We start from the raw sequence: 22,238 nt of genomic DNA on the forward strand, positions 1-22,238 counted from the left end.
TTTAGATGAGGGAATAACTTTGTAATATGATGAAAAGCTCAAAAAGGTCAATTTTACATCGTACTGCCCTTTAAAACCATGTTTCCTCACATGGTTCAGGGAGGAGTCGGTTTGCTTTGGGCCTTGCATAAGTCTGTATGCTGCAACATACTTTTATGCTTGTCTCATTTTTTGCTGACATTTATTTAAATATGTCGTTTGTGTTGTCCTTTGTCAAACCCCCCCCTAAATAAAACAAAACACCAGGGGTGAATGAGTTTATTTCCCCTGTCTCATCATCCCATGAGGAACATCTGCTCCAGCTGCAAGACTGTGATTTTCCACTCATGACCAAACTGGGTCTTTGTCCTGGTTCACATGTCTGAACGGCAGAAGCTGTTGGACAGCGAGGGGGTGATCTGATAACTAAACTAAAATGCTCTCAGTCACAGGCCAGAATAAATCAGGAACAATAATCAGGCATCGTCTTGATAGAAAGTGTCCAATTTCAATGCAAAATTCAACGGCTTTGCATTGAATTTCCACTACACAATAACACTGAAACATACCTGTGGTATTCATTAGATCTATTTTTCCTTTCTTTAGATCAGAAATTCTACATATCAAGGCTTATTATTGAGTGAAATTGGCCTAATTAAAGTCCAAACCTAAATTCAAATGGGAATCTTTTGAATGTTCGTTGATTGCCATGTGTTTTGACAGAGATCGAGTTGCTTGGTAAAGAATAACAGGCAAAAGTTTCCATAGATGCACAAAGCAGACATACTCTATATGAAAATCATAAGTGATCAAACTTATTTAGAGGCTCAATTGTGTTTTTGGTTTTGGTTGGTTCAGAACTCTAATTAAATTAATAATTTAATTAGGAAGAATTTAGTTATCTTTTTAAACCACTTATTCTTTTTTTGTTAGTCCTTTATTTTTCTGCAAGCAAAACGATAAAATGGTGAAAGGAATTGTTTGTTTGTTTGTTTAATTCACTTTCCTTCACAGTCTCTAAAAAACCAGCCTGGAATGTATCCAATGTGTCCTATTTTATTTCTAAAGCCAAATCACGGTGCATAAATTTGATCCTGAACGGGTCGACTCTTCGAGCGCAGTTGAGCCAAACGGTCCGGATCTCCAAACAGGAGCCTAAATTCCCATCGATCCAGGCTAGCTGTGTGGCGATAGCGCGCTATGAAACAGAACAGTTTGTTTTCAGGAGAGCACAATGGCGAACAGTACGAAGTATGATCAATTAATATCGCTCCAACATGCTGCTGACATCGCCGGCAGCTAGGAGCGGGGCTTTCTGCTCCACGGTTATCGTCTACATGGACAGAGGGTAACATTAACGTCGCTCCGTGAGACTTCCCGAGTGGGCACGGATGGGATTAACTGGGCTAGCCGCAGCTAATGACGGTGCTGGCTGACTAGCTTCGCGGCTAACCGGTTTGAGTTTGCAGTCCAACTCAGGTACTGTTACCTCGTTTCTCCTTCGCTTTGGTCGCTCTCGCCGTGAAGTCCCACACACCCAGCCACGTTTGAGCTCGCGCACATCAAAAAATATTAACGTTAGACTAAAATTAGCTCCTGTGTGAGGCGAGGCTGTCATATCGCCAATGACATTGATCTGCTTATAGGGAGCCTGGCTAGTCTGGTCATCGAGCTCCCCGAGAAACAACACCCAGCCGACGTTCAGACAAAACGGCAGAGGTCGGGGGAAGCGTTTCGTCCGGCTGCCAAAGCCTGACCGCAGCCGTGTTGTGTTAGCCTCTGGCCAGCAGCATGCAGCTGAGCTTTCAGGAGCCACCGAGTTTGTTTACATGCTGCTTGAAGTCCCTTCAACCCGCTTTTCTGGCCACTGATCGGAAGATTCTGCCTAAACACACATGGACGTTCTGTGTTCTGTTTTAGAAACGCCAAACATCTCGGTGGTTTGTTATCGGCAGGGTTCGGTCATCTGCTCCCAGCTGAATTGGGTGAAACAAAATCTGTATTACTTTATCGTTTCGATTAGCAGAAGGGGCGCTCTCTAGATCATCGATGGGCAATAAAGCAGCTTTGAAGCGTTTGATAAACCCGTGTGGGATATTTTATGGGATTCATAACTTTTTTGCTTAATTAAAAAAAAAACAACTCGCATCAAATGGACAAAATTAACGCAGATGTGCGACGTCATGTAAGCTGTATTTATTATGAAGTTTTGTAAGTCTGTAAATAAAGTCACATGACCTCCTCCGACCGCGACATTCGTAGCTTTCAGGGCAAAAATGAATAAAAGTCCAGAACATCAGAATACCGTTTAGTTTGAGATTATAGCTCTAATCTTCCATATCCTCCATAGATTAACAGAATCCTTTATGTCATAGATGGGATTAGAGATCCACCAATCGCAAAGTTTGTGGCCAATCTCTCATCTCCAGAACTGCAGACTCTATAAAATAGTTTTAGCAAATGTTTTTCTTTCTTTCTTGAAAATAATTAAAATGTACATTTTCCTCACGTTTGTGTGTGAGAATTCAGTTCAATTCAACAATACTTTTAATAATCCCAAACGGAAAGTAAATGACTGAATGACAACTTCAGAGTCGTTTTTGGCTGGTGAAGCTGCACACAGGGAGGTTTTCCAGTAACAGTCGGTCTCGCAACAAATCTGAAAGGGCCTCTGACTAAAGACTGTTGCTGCATGGCTTCCTCGTGACTTTCATGACACGCTAACAGCTCAGCAGAGCTGATATTCCACAGTAACATGTCATGGATGACACCTGCAGTTGTTAGCCAGCTACGCTAATCCGCCTGGTTGGCTTTTGCTGCTCCTCTTTAATGATTGATGGAAGGGAAGTTTTCAATTTCCTGCTTCTCTCTCTGCATTTGTAACGTTTCCTTTTCAACTCCTCTGGGATTTGGGATCATAGTTCAGGTATTATTTGAGCTTTTCAGATGCTAATCAGCTGCTCCCAGTTGTAAAAACAATCTTTTGTTGCCCTAGGTTACGCATCACAGCACCTTTCCGAAAGTTAAAAAGAAAAATGTAATGGCTGTTTGTGTTAAACAGTTAAACAGGATTATCTCAAAACAAACATGACATGAATAAAGAGGGGGGCATTTTAGCATCGTAACATGAATTAGGCGCTTTCAGCCGTACTGAACCAAAACAACAACAGCTTTGTTTGTATTCCCTGCAGAATGAAAGATACTCATCTGAGCTCTGAAGTCTCCCAAAAAGTTGCCAACGTTTCTAAATCCAACATTTTCCTTTCAGAAAGAGCCGAGTCAAACAGAACATTTTGCTGTAACACATCCACCATCCAAAGGTTCCGGCTTGGGACTTTTGTATGCTAAAAAAAAAAAAAAGATTATTTACATAATTAATTAAAATCCTGGCCCTAAATCTTTTACATTCTGATGTAAGACTTCTGTATCATTCTATGCAGCACACTCACAATGGTTCAACGAAAGTAATGGGTAAAAAACAAAATACTGTTTGATTCCTGCCCACATCTACAAGGTTTAGCTTGTTTAAAAGGTCAGCCATCGCTCTGTGACTTCTTACATAATTGTCTTTTTTTTTTTTTCTTGCCTCACAGTCAGCTGATAGCTCTCATCTGGAAATCGCCGGACAGGATTCACCGGGACCGCCATGCCTCCCCGGCCCTCTTCCGGAGAACTATGGGGGATGCACTTGATGCCCCCCAGCATCCTAGTGGACTGCCTGCTGCCAAACGGCATGATCCTCACGTTGGAGTGCCTCCGGGAGGCTACGCTCATTACGGTCAAGCACGAGCTCTTCAAGGAAGCCAGGAAGTATCCCCTCTACCATCTGCTGCAGGAGGAGAGCTCCTACATCTTCGTCAGCGTCACGCAGGAGGCCGAGCGCGAGGAGTTTTATGACGAGACCAGGAGGCTGTGCGATCTCAGGCTCTTCCAGGCTTTCCTCAAGGTTATTGAGCCAGTGGGCAACAGAGAGGAGAAAATCCTCAACAGAGAAATAGGTGGGCTCCCGTCAGCACTGCCGGGGTGCGCAGCACGCGGCCGTTGAACAAGTACGTGATTGCGATCTGTTCTCCGTTTATCTGCAGGCTTCGCCATCGGGATGCCCATATGCGAGTTTGATTTGGTGAAGGACTCCGAAGTACAGGACTTCAGAAGGAATATTTTAAATGTTTGCAAAGAAGCTGTGGACCTCAGAGACAATAACGGCTGCCACAGCAGGGCGTTGTACGTCTACCCGCCTAACGTGGAATCGTCCGCAGAGCTTCCCAGGCACATCTACAATAAGCTAGATAAAGGTGAGGCGCTCCACCGAGCGGTCACTGCATCCAGGAGAAATAATCACATCGGCACACTTTGCGTCCAGTGTCCTTCGTCGTTTCATTAATTTTGTAAACCTTTGGCCTTTTAATGTCAGTTTTTGTCTTCTATGATTTTCCTTAGGGCCATTCTTATGCAAACTCTATTTTTTGAGGTTTATATGTTGTTATGTTGTTATTCCCTTATCATAAAAACATTCCTGGATTTTGGCCTTACATTCACGCATGTTTGAGGAATCCTGGAATCTCCCATGACAACTATTCAGGGGTGCATTAGCGCTGATTCATACAAAGCACCACCTATTTACCCACATCTCTGTCTTGGAGCTGGACTCCCGCCTCGCAGAGCCAGTCTGAAATTTAACATTTAAAGCCTTAAAATGTTGTAAATTCATTATAAATGTAAGTTGGGCAGAAATGCATCAAGCACAGGTCTTACATTCCTTCTAACTTGCTGTCAATGTACTCTGGATTTCAAGGGATTAGATGCAAAGTCAGATTTCTTTTAAGTCATATGCGATATGTGTGGCATTTCCATAGCAACTGAAGGTAACATAGTTATGTATTATGTGTCTGGAAAATAGATAAACCCTCATTGTTTTAAAAAAGCTAGAATATAACAAATAAAAAAAAAACTGTGGAGATTTCTGTTTTACCAAACAGCTTCTGCTGTGTTTTTTTTTTCTTTTCTGTCCTTCAGGCCAGATTATCGTGGTGATCTGGGTCATAGTTTCTCCCAGCAACGACAAGCAGAAGTACACCCTGAAGATCAACCACGACTGCGTGCCTGAGCAGGTGATCGCCGAAGCCATCCGGAAGAAGACGCGCAGCATGCTGCTCACTCAGGAGCAGCTGAAGATGTGCGTCCAGGAGTACCAGGGGAAGTACATCCTCAAAGTCTGCGGCTGCGACGAGTACCTCCTGGAGAAATACCCCCTCAGTCAGTACAAGGTACCCCGCTCTGCGCTTTTCAGCACTCATTTACGGCTGAGTGGGAACTTTGAATTCGCTTCATTTCACCTGTTGCTGTGCTCTACAGTACATCCGCAGCTGCATCATGCTGGGAAGGATGCCCAACCTGATGCTGATGTCCAAAGAGAGCCTGTATACCCAGCTGCCCATGGAGAACTTCACCATGCCGTCGTACGCCAGGCGGATCTCCACGGCGACGCCCTACATGAACGGCGAGACGGCCACCAAGTGTCTCTGGACAATCAACGGGACCCTGAGGATCAGGATTCTCTGCGCTACCTACGTCAATGTAAACATCAGAGACATAGACAAGGTGGAGTTGCTGATCTGTCTCTTCTTTTAGCAAACAGAAAACATTTTTGGTAATCCCAATGAGGCTAAAATGGGAGAAAGTTTCATGTCAGATAGCGAGGGGAAAAAAAGAGGGCATCTGTCTTTTTATGTAGTGTATGTAAACTTCTGGTTTCTGTGGTTTTTGTTAGTTTATTACCTGCTTCAAATTTCTCTCGTTTCCTTCTGTAGATCTACGTCAGGACTGGCATCTACCATGGTGGGGAGCAGCTGTGTGACAACGTCAACACTCAGCGCGTTCCCTGCTCTAATCCCAGGTGAGGAGGCGTAAACGAGAGCATTTTATGTTCTGGGATTGTGCGACATGCTTCGGCGTTAGCTACGTTTCCATTACAAACGTGCACAAAACTTTGTCAAATGTTCCGCGAATGTCAGTAAAACACAAATTCACAATTGTGGCGCTTTTATTAAATAAAGAGACGCAATTTAAATCCCACTTGACTAAATTTGCTCATTAAAAAACAAGCCACGCCAATACCAACTACTTCCTGTCGTGTTCTTGGGTCTTTTCTGCAAGTAGTAACCTCTTGTTATTGATTACGACTTGCGATTCAATCATAGTTCAACGAAATAGGCTATTTTTGATATGGCTGAAAAACCACCCTATCCTAACACAAATACTTTTTTTATCAAAACTGTGATTTAAATATTTTTTTTTAATTGGCATATTTCCAATAAGCAAATTTATATTTGTAATTCCATTTGCACAATTACATAGACCTCGCAACGTGATGTCATACGCACAAGATCCCACCACCCAGTTCCCTGCTGGAGGGGAAAAAAACTGCGTGTCCAAGATGACTACCATTGGCTTTAGCTGCCAAGTTGTCAACAAAACATCCTAAATCAATATATATAAAAGAGAGATGCTACAACATTAAAAACAGCTATTGTTTTACAAAGTGTAAAGGTATCACGTTTCATAAGTCAGGAAAAGGTTTTAATTAAGAAATATAGCAATGGAGAAGGAAGTAGGTCAGTTATGCTAGCTTGACTTTGACAACTTTAACATGTAGATGTGCTGTAGAACTCTGTGTTTTGGTTCAGTTGAAAGAAAAAGTCAACCTGAACGGCAACTCTATGACACATCATCAGTGTTTAAATTAGCTAATCAACAACAGCAGTGTTCAGACAATCACTAATTAATCATCGCAAAATACACATCAAGCATGAAAAATAAAAGTGTAACGGACTGAAGATTTTTGAGAGGGGAATGTTTGCATGTTTTTTTGGTTTAGAGTCATGATGCATACGGGGAGCTATTGTCTGTCAGTTACTATGGCAACGGGGCTTTCTGTAACATAGCCAACACAGAGAGTAAAAAAATAAACAATATGAGAAATTTTGAGATATTTTTCAATGTTTCTCTGCGTTATCTTTCCTTTTCTGTGGCGCACTGCACTAAGTTAAAGTTACCTCCATCTCCACGTCTCATTTCGTTAGCGGAGTTGTTCTACCGCGGCATCGCGGCTGTGAATGGCAAGTAGAGCTTGGATCGTAGATTTTGAGGGAACGTTTCCTTTTGATTTCAGGTGGAACGAGTGGCTGACCTACGACATGTACGTCACAGAAATTCCCAGAGCCGCTCGACTCTGCCTCTCCATCTGCTCCGTCAAAGGAAGGAAGGGAGCTAAGGAGGTCAGCAGAGAAACACACAGAAACTTTGACCCTAAGGGTTTCTCAGTCATGAATGATTTGATCGAAGAATTGTTGTTAGCAATTGTTCTAGAATATGGATCTGAATGTGTGCGTGTCTGCTTGAGCCGCTGGCTGAATGTGGTCTAAATAAACTTAATCTGTTTACCAGTTAACCATTTTATTGGGCCTTAATGTGATTGAGGAATAGTTTAAGTGGAGTAAAAATAATTTTTTTTAAGGAAATTAAACATTTTTAAGAAGTAAAAATCTGAAAACATGGCATGCATTCAACTGCCGGAGTCGGTTCTCTCCTTTAGAGGTTAAAATTTTGACTCGCAACAAAAGGGAATTCAACAAAGAACTTTGCAAAATAAATATGAAATTTGTCCTGAATTCACAGAGAATTTGTGTAAACATCAGCTTTCATGTGCTGCCATAGATTTTGAACCACATTTAAATCTGTACTTTGACTAGGCCATTCTAATACCGGAATATGCTTCGATCTAAACCACTCTGTCGTAGTGCCGGCTGCATGTGTAGGAGGGCTGCACAGATTCAGAGAGGCCATTAAACTGTTTCAGATGTCGTACAGGTTGGGATATTGTCTTCTAAATGCCAATCTGAAGCCAGTTGACATTTTTTCCTTCCACTAAACATCCTTCACTATTTTTTGTTGGCCTGCTACATGCAATAAAATGCCAAGAAAATGCAAGTACGTTTGCGATTGGGATTTAATATAATGTTCAAGAAAAATGAATGTTTTTTGCAAAGATATCTGCATGTCTGAAGTGAATTAATATATATTAGTCTATAAAAGGAATTTGAAAAGATAAAATATGGATTTATGTTCTGGGTAAACCTCTTTAGATGAAAACAAGAAGAGTCAAATACATGAATTGATTTTCCATAATTTAAGGAGCAGCTCAGACAGGCCTTTGTTTTTGGATGGGCTGTAGTTTTCCACAGCAGAATGAAAGGAGCTAAAGATACGCTGCCAGTTATCTGCAGCTCTCCATTTTTCCTCCACGTCTCACTGCAATAAATTACTGTCAGGACGTTCGAAAGCAACACATAACAACCGTTCTCTGTTTCGCTGGCCTGTTTTTCATTCAGACACACGTTTTGACAAAAGGCTCTATACGTTTAACATCTGTTCCTCCTCAGAGCCGACCATCACGCTCCAATCAGAAGCCAATGAAAGGAGAAATGTTTTAATGTTTGAATGTTAAAACAGGGATTGTGCTCTGTAGCCCCAAGCCAGAGCCATTTGGAAACATTTTCCTACTTATCTCGTCATCTGCGTTTTCCTGCAGGAGCATTGTCCCCTGGCCTGGGGCAACATCAACCTGTTTGACTACACACACACGCTGGTAGCGGGGAAGATGGCTCTCAACCTGTGGCCTGTCCCTCACGGCCTGGAGGATCTGCTCAACCCCATCGGTGTCACAGGCTCCAACCCCAACAAGGTGAGCACTGAGTGATATGGCTCTTTGGCCTGTTGATACAGTTGTAATTCTGACCTTATTTCTGTTTTGAAAGAAACAGAAAGGATGTGCATAAATGTGATCTTTTCATGTCTTTTATGACGTGTCGGCTGCTTACATTTGAGCCTGATGACTGGATTTCATACGATGGGGGGGAAGGATGTCTTTCAAAACTGGCCTTAAAGGGGCAGTGTTATGTAAAATTGACCTTTTTTAGCTTTACATCATGTTGTGATATTATTCCCTCATCAAAAACATACCTGCGGTGTTGGCTTGATATTTGTTTAATTGTTTAATCTCCTATAGCAACCACATAGCTGTGGAAAACATCTTGGTGGACCTAACCCTGCCTTTCAGAAAGAAGCTCCTCATCTGAGTTGCAGTTTCCGAGCTTCAGAGCTTCTGCATTACAGATTCCTCGGCTCCTTCAGACTAGCCAGCAGCAATTAGCAAACACTTGGTGGAACTGAGCACCTGCTCAGCTGATTATAAGAGCTACTTCTCAGTGCATCGCTGGTAAAAATGTAGTTAAAGGTTTAATAGAGGAATCATGTTATTTCCTGAAGGAGAAAGAACAGGGGCTTCTTAAAGAGACAGTTGCCCAATTTCAAGGCATTAAATAAGAAAGTCCCATTTTTTTGGAGTTATATTTGATATACACCGTGTTCCAAATTATTATGTAAATTAGATTAAAGTTTCATAACGATACATTTTTTTGTTGTGCTATTAAATTTATAGATGATATTGTGTGTCAGGGCTCTTTGAATCACTATAATTAATTTTAAAGAACTGGATTGATTGGTTTCTCTGGTGTGCTCAATTAAAGGAAATCTACTTTAGAAGGATGTTCCACATTATTAAGCAGGCCACAGGTTTCAATGCAGTTCATTTCAAAACAGCAGCTCTGGGAAGATATTCTGACATCCTGCAAAGAAATTCAAGCAGAAACTTTCCACAAACTCACAAGTTCAATGGATGTAAGAATTGTGCAGGTGATACAAAAGAAGGTGTCCTATGTTAACATGTAACTCGGTCTGTTAAGATGTTTTGGATTGAAATAGCTTGATTTTAGTACAAGTGACCACTTTATGCTGCACATTCAAAGAATGACCATTCGCAGTTCTTTATCATCCATGACATGTTTTGAAAATCTGCTGTGCATAATAATTGGAACAGTGCATTTTGAGTTTTATGTTAAAAAAAAAGAAAAATACTGTTCTCATTGGGAGCTTTGTTCAGTAAAATGTTATTTATACTTATTATTAAAAGTTCATGACTTGAAAATTATACTGACCACTATTTGCATTGACCATTTGAGAAAATCTGAGAAAATATCACTTGCATAATAATTTGGAACACAGTGTATACAGCATTTTTATAACAACTTGAGGAAACATAGTTACTTGATTGTGCTATAAAATTAAATGATGTGGCTGGAAAACACATAATGCTGCCCTTTAGTGAGTAACCCGTTGACACAGACACCTGCCTGGCTGTAGTGAACTCCCTGATCGAGCCCCTTCGTCCTCCCTCACACAGGAAACCCCTTGCTTAGAGCTGGAGTTCGACCACTTCAGCTGCCCGGTCAAGTTCCCCGACATGAGCATGATCGAGGATCACGCCAACTGGAACATTTCCCGGGAGCTCGGCTTTAATTACTCACACCCCGGCTTGGTAAGATAATAACGTCAGGAGAAGCTGGCAAACGCAGGGCCGTACTGAAGAGTCAGCGTGTTGGTGAAGGAGTTTGGGGTATTAAAGTGTTTGACATCTGGTTTCCGCAGAGCAACAGGCTGGCACGGGACAAGCCCCTGACTGAGACCGATAATGAGCAGCTGCGCCAAGTGTGTAACCGGGACCCTCTGTCTGAGATCACTGAGCAGGAGAAGGACTTTCTGTGGAGTCACAGGTACGTCGATCTGTCTGTGCTCTACGTTGAAACGTTAGAAATCGGCTGGTAACCAGTTTTCTTCTGTGACCAGTGGTCTTTGGTGTGGAAATGTGCAACCATTTTCAGTACGATTCTAAAGGCGTTTTTCAGTGAAACATGGCAGCTGTTCATTCAGAACGCCACATTGAGGGAGTTGGACCTCAGGCATTAGATTCTGCTGGAAAACCCCGTTCTGTTCATCATGGGAAATGTTAGCAGCACCCATTTGAACATTTGGCCTGACATTGACAACTGATATGAACATATTTATGGCCAATGCCTGATATCACATTTATGTAATCTCTTTCTACATGGAAAGAAATAGTTTGATTTTATATTAGTACTTCCACCCCATGTCCTTGTCAAGTTACCTGCTATTGTCAACTTCCATTCGTTTTCATTGACAATATAATTTGATATTTTTGCAAATAAATTTGCTAAATAGAAAGACAGCAATTTTGAAAAAACCTTTGCCTTTAACAACTTTTGCCGCTAGGAGGAGGTGGTATCAAAATTGGTTTATTTCTCAAAACTGTAATGGAAACACTGTTCGCATCGCACAAATCACATGACCAACAACCAGACAAAGCAGGAAGGAGGCGGCAACAGGAAGTGGTTAGACGATCGTGTCAGGTCGTGTTTTATAATGACGACCGCATGAACAAATTTATTCATGTGAGTTTAGTTGCCATTCCTTTTTGATAGAATTAGACAGTTTTTAACTTGTGTGTGAAAAAAAAAACAAAACGTATTTATGGTTGTAAGAGCTGGCTAATATCTGAATCTTAAAATTTGGAAACTAACCACAATCTCTTTTATTTATTTATTTTAAGTGATAGAAAACACTTGCACATGTGTGACGAGCCTCAAACCTGCTTTTATTCCAGACATTACTGCATCAACATCCCAGATATCCTTCCCAAGATCCTCCTGGCTGTGAAGTGGAACTCCAGAGACGAGGTCGCGCAGGCGAGTGGATATTCTCACACGCGGACAGACCCGATGTCCTTGTCCCGATGTCCCGCGGACAGACCCGACCGACTGGAGACGTTTCAGACAGGCTGAGTTTAAACCTTTTTAATGTCTTTGTAATTCCAGATGTATTGCCTTCTCAAAGACTGGCCTGCCATTAAGCCAGAACAAGCCATGGAGTTGCTGGACTGCAACTTCCCCGACCCCATGATCCGAGAGTTCGCCGTGAAGTGCCTTGAGAAATACCTAACCGACGACAAACTGTCGCAGTACCTCATCCAGCTGGTCCAGGTGAGTCAGGCTGAGGAGAACCGGTTTCCCGCCGCATCGCCGTCACAAAGCCGAGGAGCAGGATGCTGAAGTTGTTTTCCCACGTTATCTGTGTCCAGGTTCTGAAGTACGAGCAGTACCTGGACAACCCGCTCGCACGCTTCCTGCTGAAAAAGGCTTTGACCAATCAGAGGATAGGACACTTCTTCTTCTGGCATTTAAAGTGAGTTGATTTCTGTCTGGAAGCAAGTGAACAATTAATCACACAATAAATAGAAACAAGCGCGGTAATTTGTTTACAGTCTTTATGATCCATTACATTTGTTTTTCTGTGATTTTTATTTTCTCTTCATTTGGTGTTTTTGGTTGTTGTGGTTTATGTTTTGGATGTTTTAAATGTCTTGCAGGTCCACTTTTAGAGTGATTTGTGCAAACTTTTAGTTTTTGAGAGGGTAAACTTGCATTATTATGCAGTTTTCAATATATTAGTTGAAAATGGTCTCAAAACGACATTGTTATCGTTTGTCACGATAATAAGGGCTAAACCAGGGCGTCAAAGTGTGACCCTTAACATGATTTTGTTCAGCCCTCCTGACCACAAGACAATAATGGTTAAAAAAAGATACACATCAAACAGCGAACCAAAAAAATGTGGAAATCGTTTGTTTTTCTAAGAATAAAACGACAGTCTGAATCCCTTTTTATGTTTCAGATTTTTTGATACACAAATTTCATAAAACTTTTGTTTATTGTTCAGCGCAGGTAAAACAAAAATAATTGCAATAACTCGTTTTTGCATTCTTAATTCATTTTGTATTGTTAACCGTATCATTTACAATTTATTGTGATAAATTTCTTGTCATGATAGGAATTTTGATTTATTGCTGCCATGATAAATTCCTGTTAAAAATTGTCTGTCATTTTTATCATTATCACAATCATATCACAAAATATCATTATGAAACTTTAAGTCCATATCGTCCTCTAGTTAAAATTTGCCAGTTTTTGGATCTGGGGCCCAAACATTTGGACAAAATGTGTTTTTTTTTTAAAATAATACGAAGGCAGTTTTCCAAATCATCTGTCCATAATCTCCATGTTGAACATGACGGCATCATCTCCTAACCTCCTAAAAATTCCTTCTTTTTTTTCTTTTTCTTTTTTTTGTGTGTGTGAAGATCAGAGATGCACAACAAGACGGTGAGCCAGCGCTTCGGCCTCCTGCTGGAGTCGTACTGCCGGGCGTGCGGCATGTATCTGAAGCACCTGAGCCGGCAGGTGGAGGCCATGGAGAAGCTCATCAATCTCACCGACCTGCTCAAGCAGGAGAAAAAAGACGAGGCGCAGAAGGTAACCCGACAGCTGGCAGCTGCTTCCCTTTCATCCACGCTGGGTGCGGGTTCAACCGCCGCAACATCTGGACCGATCCGGTGACGTGGATGCCACCAGAGTTTTAGATCTCCGCCAACTGGAGGGTAGACAGGTCTTGAATGGGAACAATAAATATTATTAAATTCGTGCAGACTTTAGCATATTGAATATTCGTTGAATATTCAACATTGAATATTCCTCACTCCACTCAAGGCTAGGCGGGTGTAATACCAGGTTTTCACGCTGTTCACACTAAAATATAAAACAAGAATGTATGACGCGATTAGATTTTTGGACTGCATGATGACATAAAACAATCATGCACCAATATTGTCAAATATTGCAATATTAAGTGCATTATATGTCTGCTTTCTCTCCATCTTTCTCGTCGGTGCTTCCAACTCTGACGTTTAGCATTTTTGCTGCAGTTTGAGTTTTTGCTGTTCTGAGACTTGGCTTTGGACACATGGACTGAAAGTTTTATCACAATATTTTATGGTGCTATTGCGATAACGATAAAAGTGACTTATTTTATTTTTATAATGGCTCTGACTGCATGCCACAGTAATTACAGTAAATACAGGGCTTGAAAAACATTCCCATTTATTATGAGCTTCTTTAGGACACCAGTCACATAAAGAAGTGTCATTTGTATTACTAAATAGGACTTAATCATATTTTCAAATTTGTTGTTAATCATTAATACTCTTATCAAATAAACAGAGGACAAAATACTGAAACCTACAATACGGACACAGAGACTTTTCACAGACATGAATATCATTTTTATATTTTTTAACACAGAAACGACGGCCACAGTATTTTATAAATCTGGACCAGTAGCTCCGCTAGTTTATGAACTAGAACTTTGGTTTGGAAATCGAAAAATAAATTGCTCAACAAATTCTTCAGTTCTTTGCAATATGATCTCGAAGTCATAATATATCCGCAGCATATTGACCGACCCTAATCTAATTGTTTTAACTTAAAATGGATAACAATTATTCCACTGTTAAAGTAACATATCATATTTTTCGTACTGTAAGTTCAGTCGGTCGTAAAATGCGACACGAAGTGAAAAAACGCACACAAGATGCACCGGAGCACAAGCAGCATGTGTTTAGAGATCGATAAACCTGAAAAGCTGCTGTTCCAGTGTTTAGGCTCACCTCCACTTTTGCTCAGATGTTTTTGTGAAAGTTGGCTCTTGTAATGAGGATGTCTGTGTCTCTGACACCGTTCTGCTTTCTGTGCTTACTTGTGTCCAAACTGCGGCTGCCAAAGCGAATTGTCCTGATTGTGTTCCAGCCAAGTGGAGCTGAGGAGCAGGAGAGGATGTGTGCAACGCTCTCTTTTATTTGTGAAATAAATCTGAATGCAGATCAGCTGCCAAACTCAGATTTTTGGCTTCATGAAACTGTCAACTGTAGTTACATTTTAAATTATTTGTAGATCAAAATCCTGCAATCAACACTATGGCTGTAATCCTCACATATGACCACCAGGGGGTGCATTCTCATACAAAAAAAAAATCACCCCCAAAAAATCACAGTGTCATAAACGGTGAATGTTGCAGATGAGTTTGAGGTGCAGTGTTTACATCAGAGTTATGGAAGTGGCTGATTTCTCTTTCATCTCCTAAAAGGTCCAAATGAAGTTTCTGGTCGAGCAGATGAAGAGGCCTGACTACATGGATGCACTACAAAGCTTTACCTCTCCGCTCAACCCAGCACATCAGCTGGGAAACCTCCGGTACGCCCTCTGACCTCTCACAGCAAAACAGCACACCAGTCTGCAGTCGAGGGCAGAAACCATTCATCGGATTAATGGAGGTCAATTGGATTAATCGTGATTAATCCAATTGATCAACTGATCTGATTAATCGGATCCACCTTTTACTTCAAATGATGAAGCACTCACTAAAGGAATCCTATGTGATTACATGTTGGGCAATAAAATGTTTTTCTTATTTGAAATAGAAATGTAAATATTTTTGCCCTTTTAATGTATTTTTATTGTTGTATAAAATAAGGCTAAGTGGTCAAATGAAAAATCTGCAGAATGAGCAAGTATTTTATCTGATTAATTGTCAGAAGAATCGATTTCTAAAGTAATTATTTATGTTATTTGGGGACATAATGAACCAACTGCTTGGAGCTGCAGCACTCATGAGTAGAAACCGAGTTCAGAAAAGCTGGCTGTTTTTTTTTTTTTTTTTGTTGCTTTTTTACAGAAAAATATTCCTTTTTTTTCTTTTTGCTTTGGTTTCAGCCTGGAGGAATGTCGGATGATGTCATCGGCGAAGCGACCTCTTTGGCTGAACTGGGAAAACCCGGACATGATGTCCGAACTTCTCTTCCAGAACAACGAGATCATCTTCAAAAATGGAGACGGTGAGTTCTGCCTCTCTTTCTCTGTCACACTCGGTGCAGCATCCAGTTCAATCCTGCAGGGCGTGTCACAGCACACACACACACACACACACACACACACACACACACACACACACACGCACACATCTATTTCCCCTGCTCTTTTAGAAGCGTGTCTGATTCACACTCGGCTGGAGCTTGTGTGAGATCGGCCTGACTTTAACGGCTCCGCTCCCACAAAGAGCGGCGCAGAGCTGCTGATCAAAGCGGCTAATATTCAGTTGTTCACCTTGGTGCTTCCGCAGATCTGAGGCAGGACATGCTGACGCTGCAGATCATTAGGATAATGGAGAACATCTGGCAGAACCAGGGCCTTGATCTCAGGTAGGCCAATCACTTCCCCATGACAGCCGGAGATGCAGGCGCACGCTTTCAGTCCCGTTTTTTAAATTTAGTTATTTATTTATTTTACATGCTGGCAGATTCGTCGGCCCCTCCCGTTCTGCGAACAAGCCCGTCATCTCTGTCCGCGTTTCCGTGTTTTTCTCTCAGGATGTTGCCATACGGCTGCCTGTCTATCGGTGACTGCGTGGGGTTGATCGAAGTGGTGAGGAACTCTCACACCATCATGCAGATCCAGTGCAAAGGAGGCCTGAAGGGGGCGCTGCAGTTCAACAGCCACGCTCTGCACCAGTGGCTCAAGGATAAGAACAAGGGGGAAATGTGAGCAGCATAAAAACTTGATATGTAGAAAGTATTCAGACTCTGTGTTTTAATTTTTAATTTTTTTTTTCACACAAATGTATTGGTTGTCTATGACGGAGCAACAGGAAGTGGATCAGACTGTGAAGGAAAGACAAACTTTCCATCTGACTGAACAAGATTTAGCACATAGTCTTAATTGGATTTAGGTCTAAACTTTGACTAGGCCATTTTCACACATGAAACTGGTGTTGATCTAACTTGTAGCTCTGGCTTGTATGCCATCCATTAGTTCCAGCTGAAGACCAAGGCCTCCACACAGCATGATGCTGCCACCACCATGTTTCACTATGTGCTTGCTTTTGGACACAACTTGATCCGCTGAGCAGCCACTTCCACATGTTTCTGCTATTAAAAATCAATTTTATCGATTTATGAAATTTTCTGTTTAATCTTTTGGAAAGTATATTAAAAATTGTAACAATTGAATAAAAAGCAAGTTTTTGGAAATAAGAAATAGTCACAGCTTTGTTCTCATAATATTGGATCTTTTGTTGTGCGGCTATTTTTCCCTCACATTATTACGACTTAATATTGTGTCGTCAATCTCGTACGACTTTTTCATACAATGTTCTGAATTTTTTTCTCGTAATTTTTTTTCTTAGCGTTAAACTCGCAGAATACTAATGCGACACAACTTTGATTTTATTTATTTATTTTTGGATTTTATTTTGAAAACCATACTTTTCCTTTAGTTTCTGAGGAATACTTTGCTTTGTGTTGGTCTGCCACCTAAAATTCAAACTTGCAAAACAGTTTGGATTGAACAATGATTTCTGTGCTGTTGTTATTTTTGTCCTCCATTAGGTACGACCAGGCAATCGATCTGTTCACCCGGTCGTGTGCCGGCTACTGCGTGGCCACCTTCATCCTCGGCATTGGAGACAGACACAACAGCAACATCATGGTGAAAGATGACGGACAGGTGGGAAGACCTCTGCTTGACTCGTTCTCAAAAACTCCCTTTTCCTTTTTTTTTTTTTTTTAAATAATCAAACGTTTCTGCTGTGCGTTCGCAGCTGTTCCACATAGACTTCGGCCATTTCCTCGACCACAAAAAGAAGAAGTTCGGGTACAAGAGAGAGCGGGTCCCGTTTGTTCTCACGCAGGACTTCTTGATCGTCATCAGCAAAGGAACGCAGGAGTGTACAAAAACCAGAGAGTTCGAAAGGTGAGACTGCTGGAGTGGAACGATCTGGGACGCAGACATGGGGAAATTTATCGGCAGCTCTGGGAAAGATGAAAATCACATTTAGCCTTTTTTCCAGCAGCAGAATATCAAACTGAAACAATAATGAAAAGTCCAGCTTTTAATTCTGAGAACGTTTATCTACTGGAGACAAAAGTGATTCTCGTTTACTGTGCGATTAATTGTTTCATTGCTCATTGTGACTCCTCCCCACCCCGCTGACCATCCCTCTCAGGTTCCAGGAGATGTGCTACAAGGCCTACCTGGCCATCCGGCAGCACGCCAACCTCTTCATCAACCTGTTCTCCATGATGCTGGGCTCCGGCATGCCAGAGCTGCAGTCGTTCGACGACATCGCCTACATCAGGAAGACCCTGGCCCTGGACAAGTCCGAGCAGGAGGCGCTCGACTACTTCATGAAGCAGATGAACGACGCCCATCACGGCGGCTGGACCACCAAGATGGACTGGATCTTCCACACCATCCGCCAGCACGCCATGAACTGAGAGGACTCCGTTTCCTTCCCGAAACCACGTGAAGGTCTGGTTAATGCCGCCGAGCTAGACGACAAAAACAAAGATGCTTAAAAGAAAAAAGCAACAAAAAAGCCTGCATTGAAGACAAAACGCCTAAAAGCGTCTATTAATCCAAGTCAAGATATTCTTTCCCCTAAATAATGACTTTGAGAAACAACTGTGACATTTCTCATACGAACAGAATGAGCGGAGAGGACCTGAACGGCGCTGATCTATATATATATAGATATATATCTATATATATATTTGTACACATGCAGACACAAAAGAATATTTTCTTACTTTTTATTCCTTCCCGTACATCTCCAACCATCAGCCGGAGCTTTCCCTGAAGACGACCTGACTGAACCGTTTTCTACTACCTTGTTTCGATGAAGATGACCCCCGACCCCGATAAAGGACAGAACGCCTTTTGGTTTACGACGCGGAGGAACCATCAACAACACTCAACGATCTGTGGTCTGAAAGATTTCACGTGTTCTGCAGCACACTATGAGACTGAACCCGCAACTCGTCGGCGAGCGCGCAGCGTAACTGAGTTTTCTACAGCACTATATCTCTTTGCTTATATGCATTTGGTGCACATATTTCTATGTAACAGAATATTTTCTACTGAGCCAAAGTACCATATATATATAAATGTATATATAAATATATATACATATATATATATGTGTGTGTTTGTGTGTGTATGTGTTCAAAACCCCACTACAGAGCAGTCTTATTTTAATCAGCCTAAAAAAACCAGTCACTACTATTCCATGTTTTGTGTGTACACATAGCACTGATCTCTGCAGTATTTGTTTTGTCTGTCAGTATTACCGTCGCACCCACTCAGCAGAGCTAAAGCAGAGCATCACCCAGCTCCAATCAGAGTCTCTTTTTCTTTTTTTGTCCAGCGTTGAAACATAGGAGGAAGAAAACGTAAAAGTGTGTGTAATGTTCCTTCAGCTTGATGTTCTGTTCCACTATGCAAGTTGTGGCTCTAACATGTACTGTACACTAAAAAAATGAACAAAAGCTCCCGAAGGATACTCAGAACCGTGACGGTGAAGGACGGACAGACGGCTCGCCTCTGGGGGGGTAGTAGAAGAAGCGAAACCGTTTCCCCGGAACACTAAAGTTACTCCTGCTTCCTCCCAGCAGAACCAACTCTGTGGAGGAAACGCTTTGGAACCCCGCCCCTTTTTGTTTCTCTCGTCCTCTTCGCCAAAGCCAAGTGCGTTATTGTGCCTCGTTCTGTGTCTTCATCTGCCGATTTAGAAAGAAAGGTGGCATTCTCTGATGCTTTCAAGTAGGCATGGGTGGAGTTTAGGCACCACTCCCAAAAACAGGTTACAGAAATGTTAGTGTTAAAGTTGCAACATGTTTTAAAAACATGTCACTATGTCGCAACAGTGTAATATGAGACAGATAATCTGAAACAAATGAAGCTCCTGTCTTCTCCAGGTGGTCCTACTGCAGGAATGCAGACGACCAATGAGAGCCAGGAGAAGGGCCATGGTGTTGTCGATCTCCCTCATGTAGGCTAGCTGTGCTAATGGTGGAAAAACAACTTCCTGCTACAGAAAACTATTCACCGTCACAGGTGGCCATGCTAACTCGCCGTAGGGTAGCAGCAAGCAAGGGGGAACGGTGTGAGCAGCGTGTCCATGAGTGTGATTGACATCCTTAAGATGCTCCTCCTGACTCTGGTTGGTTATTTCTGCAGATGACACTATGACCACAGTTTTTTCTACATTATTTTCTGACATATTTGTCAGGACATAAAGACATTTTTATCAAAAATGTTTAATAAAAGTCAGATAAGGCAGGTTTGAAATCCTTTGAATGACTTAAAAGGTATTTTTAAAAGATTTTAAAAATGACCAGGATTACTCAGGAAACCTGCATTTTTGCCTGAGTGCTCTAGCCAATTAATTACCGTGGCGACCTGATACCAGCCCATGTCTTACTTGCATACCTTTCATTTCCTTTTCCCCCGGTGGATCAGTCGGTCTCCACGCTTTTAGGAAGCTCCTCGTCTCCAACATGATGTCCTCTTGGCCTTTTCTGCTGCTCAGGAAGCCAAACCCCATCACGGCGAAGCGCGATCCCGAAGCCCCTCTCCCTCTAAACGACTCCATCCTGTCGCCTCCACGTCGTTCACGCATGAACTCCCCAGACATGAACTCCCCAGACATGAACTCCTGCCCCCCTTTCTCGTCTGACGTCATTTACTTGAATTTCATGTACAGAAACGATCTCGTTACTCGTGTGAGGTACAGTCCGAATGAAGGTAACAAGACGCTATTACATGTGCAAATGCTTTCCTTGAATAACTACAGAGGTAATATATATTTTTGTATTTTTGAAATGTAGACAAACTCATGTATGTAACCGCTAAATGAAAAGAAACAAACAAACAAAAAAGAGGGGCAGCGGTGTGTTACCTTATCCAGTCTCCTCTCAAGTCCAGCTGCCTTCCTCCATTAGTAGTGAGGACGGAGTGACCGACAGACAAGTTCTCATGTACCATCGTCTTCTCCTGCCCCTGAAGTGGAACTCTAAGCACAAAACGTTTTCTGAAGAACCATACGTTGCATGTTTTAAAGCAGAGCAGTTTTTGGGTTTCTCCTATACTCACTCGTCTAGAACCCGTAGAGCTTCGGATTACTCGTTTCATGCATCCTCATATGACCATGTCTGTTAAGAAACTATACATTCATTTATTGTGCTGTTGAATAAAAAAGAAAAAACAAAAAAAGCATGTTTCCCTCTTTAGATTTTGCTCCGAAATTCAATTTGCGCGTTTTAAGAATCGACAAGAATTTACAAAATGGTTTCATTACAACTCGGATTAGAAGTGAGTTACAGTTGAAAGCCGAAGCTTACATAAACCAAATAAAAATACTTTTTTTCACTGAAGTGAAATTGGACCAAATTCCTCCTGTTTTACATCGGTGAGGATTACAAAACATTTATTAAAACAACTGCCACAAAAATGAGAGACAATGTCAGAGATTTATTTGTAACTTTTTACATACATTTCTTCATCTTTCGGGAAATTTTTCTGCCATAATTCAAGAGCACACATTTTCTGTCTGAAAGTGGGATTTTATGTCTTTTGCTCTCAAAACCTTTAATAGTTGTGCTTACATTTTCATTTTGAAAGCGGGACTTTGTGTTTTTCTGTTTGTGCTCAGAACTTCTGCTCTTTCAAATATTCATTGTGCTCTCAAATTTTCCAGAGAAATTCAAGTTTTACGCAGGACACTAATTCCAGCTTTCAAACTGAAAATGCAAGCAAAAGTGAAAAACTGAGAACAAAGGACACAAAATCCTGCTTTCAGATTCCAAATCTGCTCTCGAATTACAGCCAACAAATTATTTTGGTAATTCTGTTTGGTGTGATTTAACTTCAGACATGTATATGAATTCTCCCTCCAATCTGCAGATCAACTTTTAAATATTGAAAATGATTTTCAGTAGACTGAGCCTCAGGACTTTTGCTCTAAAACATCTAGACAGTTGTGAAAAGACGTTTGTGTCGTTGAAAGCTAAGCTGATAAAAAAATGTTTTTTTTAAATAATTCAGAAAAAAATTTATTTTATTTTTGCAGTGACGTTCCATGATGCCTCATTGTTTGGAGCTGATCCCAGTTTGTTTCTCCACCATGGTTTTTTATTTATTTAAACCAATCATCAGTCGTGTTCAGATATTTCAAGTGAGCCTCTTCTCCTTCTGTGTGACGTTCTGCTCCAACATGCTGGTTTGCTCCCGGAGGACGTTTCCATCCAGCTCTTTATTCATGGCAGTGTTCTTGGACTGAGCTTGAAGGAGGCGCACAGCCTTGGATGAGAAGCAACCCTACACATCGTACCAGGATTCTTCAGCGTTGGCACAGCACAGGACTCATGGGATTGCTCTTTTTTTTCCCCCTCTCCTTCTTCTACTTGCTGATTTTCTGTCTGTACTTGATGTTTTTCTGGAGGCGGAAGTAGCTTCTTGTCGCATCATTCACTACAAGTGGGTGTGAGTAGCAGATCCACTCAAGCCGTTCCTGGTACAAGTGTTGGGCGAGCTCTGCCAGGGAGCCAAAGTGATTCTTGCGGC

The 22,238-nt window shown here is 41.6% G+C and overlaps 1 protein-coding gene across 1 annotated transcript; it reads left to right on the forward strand.

Moving 5' to 3' along the window:
- Positions 1–1,156: 1,156 nt before the first annotated feature.
- Positions 1,157–20,434, forward strand: LOC129362051 (phosphatidylinositol 4,5-bisphosphate 3-kinase catalytic subunit alpha isoform). The gene is made up of 21 exons (XM_055033372.1): positions 1,157–1,458; positions 3,573–3,977; positions 4,065–4,274; positions 4,996–5,246; positions 5,335–5,580; positions 5,790–5,875; positions 7,151–7,256; positions 8,570–8,722; positions 10,280–10,414; positions 10,525–10,649; positions 11,558–11,639; positions 11,769–11,933; positions 12,032–12,135; positions 13,091–13,262; positions 14,929–15,035; positions 15,555–15,676; positions 15,961–16,039; positions 16,208–16,378; positions 17,225–17,342; positions 17,437–17,588; positions 17,842–20,434. Exons 2-21 carry the CDS (start codon positions 3,626–3,628, stop codon positions 18,110–18,112), a joined length of 3,207 nt encoding a protein of 1,068 aa, XP_054889347.1. The 5' UTR covers positions 1,157–1,458; positions 3,573–3,625; the 3' UTR covers positions 18,113–20,434.
- The last annotated feature ends 1,804 nt before the right edge of the window (positions 20,435–22,238 follow it).

The sequence above is a fragment of the Poeciliopsis prolifica genome, unplaced genomic scaffold (assembly GCF_027474105.1).
Source record: "Poeciliopsis prolifica strain line A6 unplaced genomic scaffold, Auburn_PproV2 SCAFFOLD008, whole genome shotgun sequence".
Classification (NCBI taxonomy): domain Eukaryota; kingdom Metazoa; phylum Chordata; class Actinopteri; order Cyprinodontiformes; family Poeciliidae; genus Poeciliopsis; species Poeciliopsis prolifica.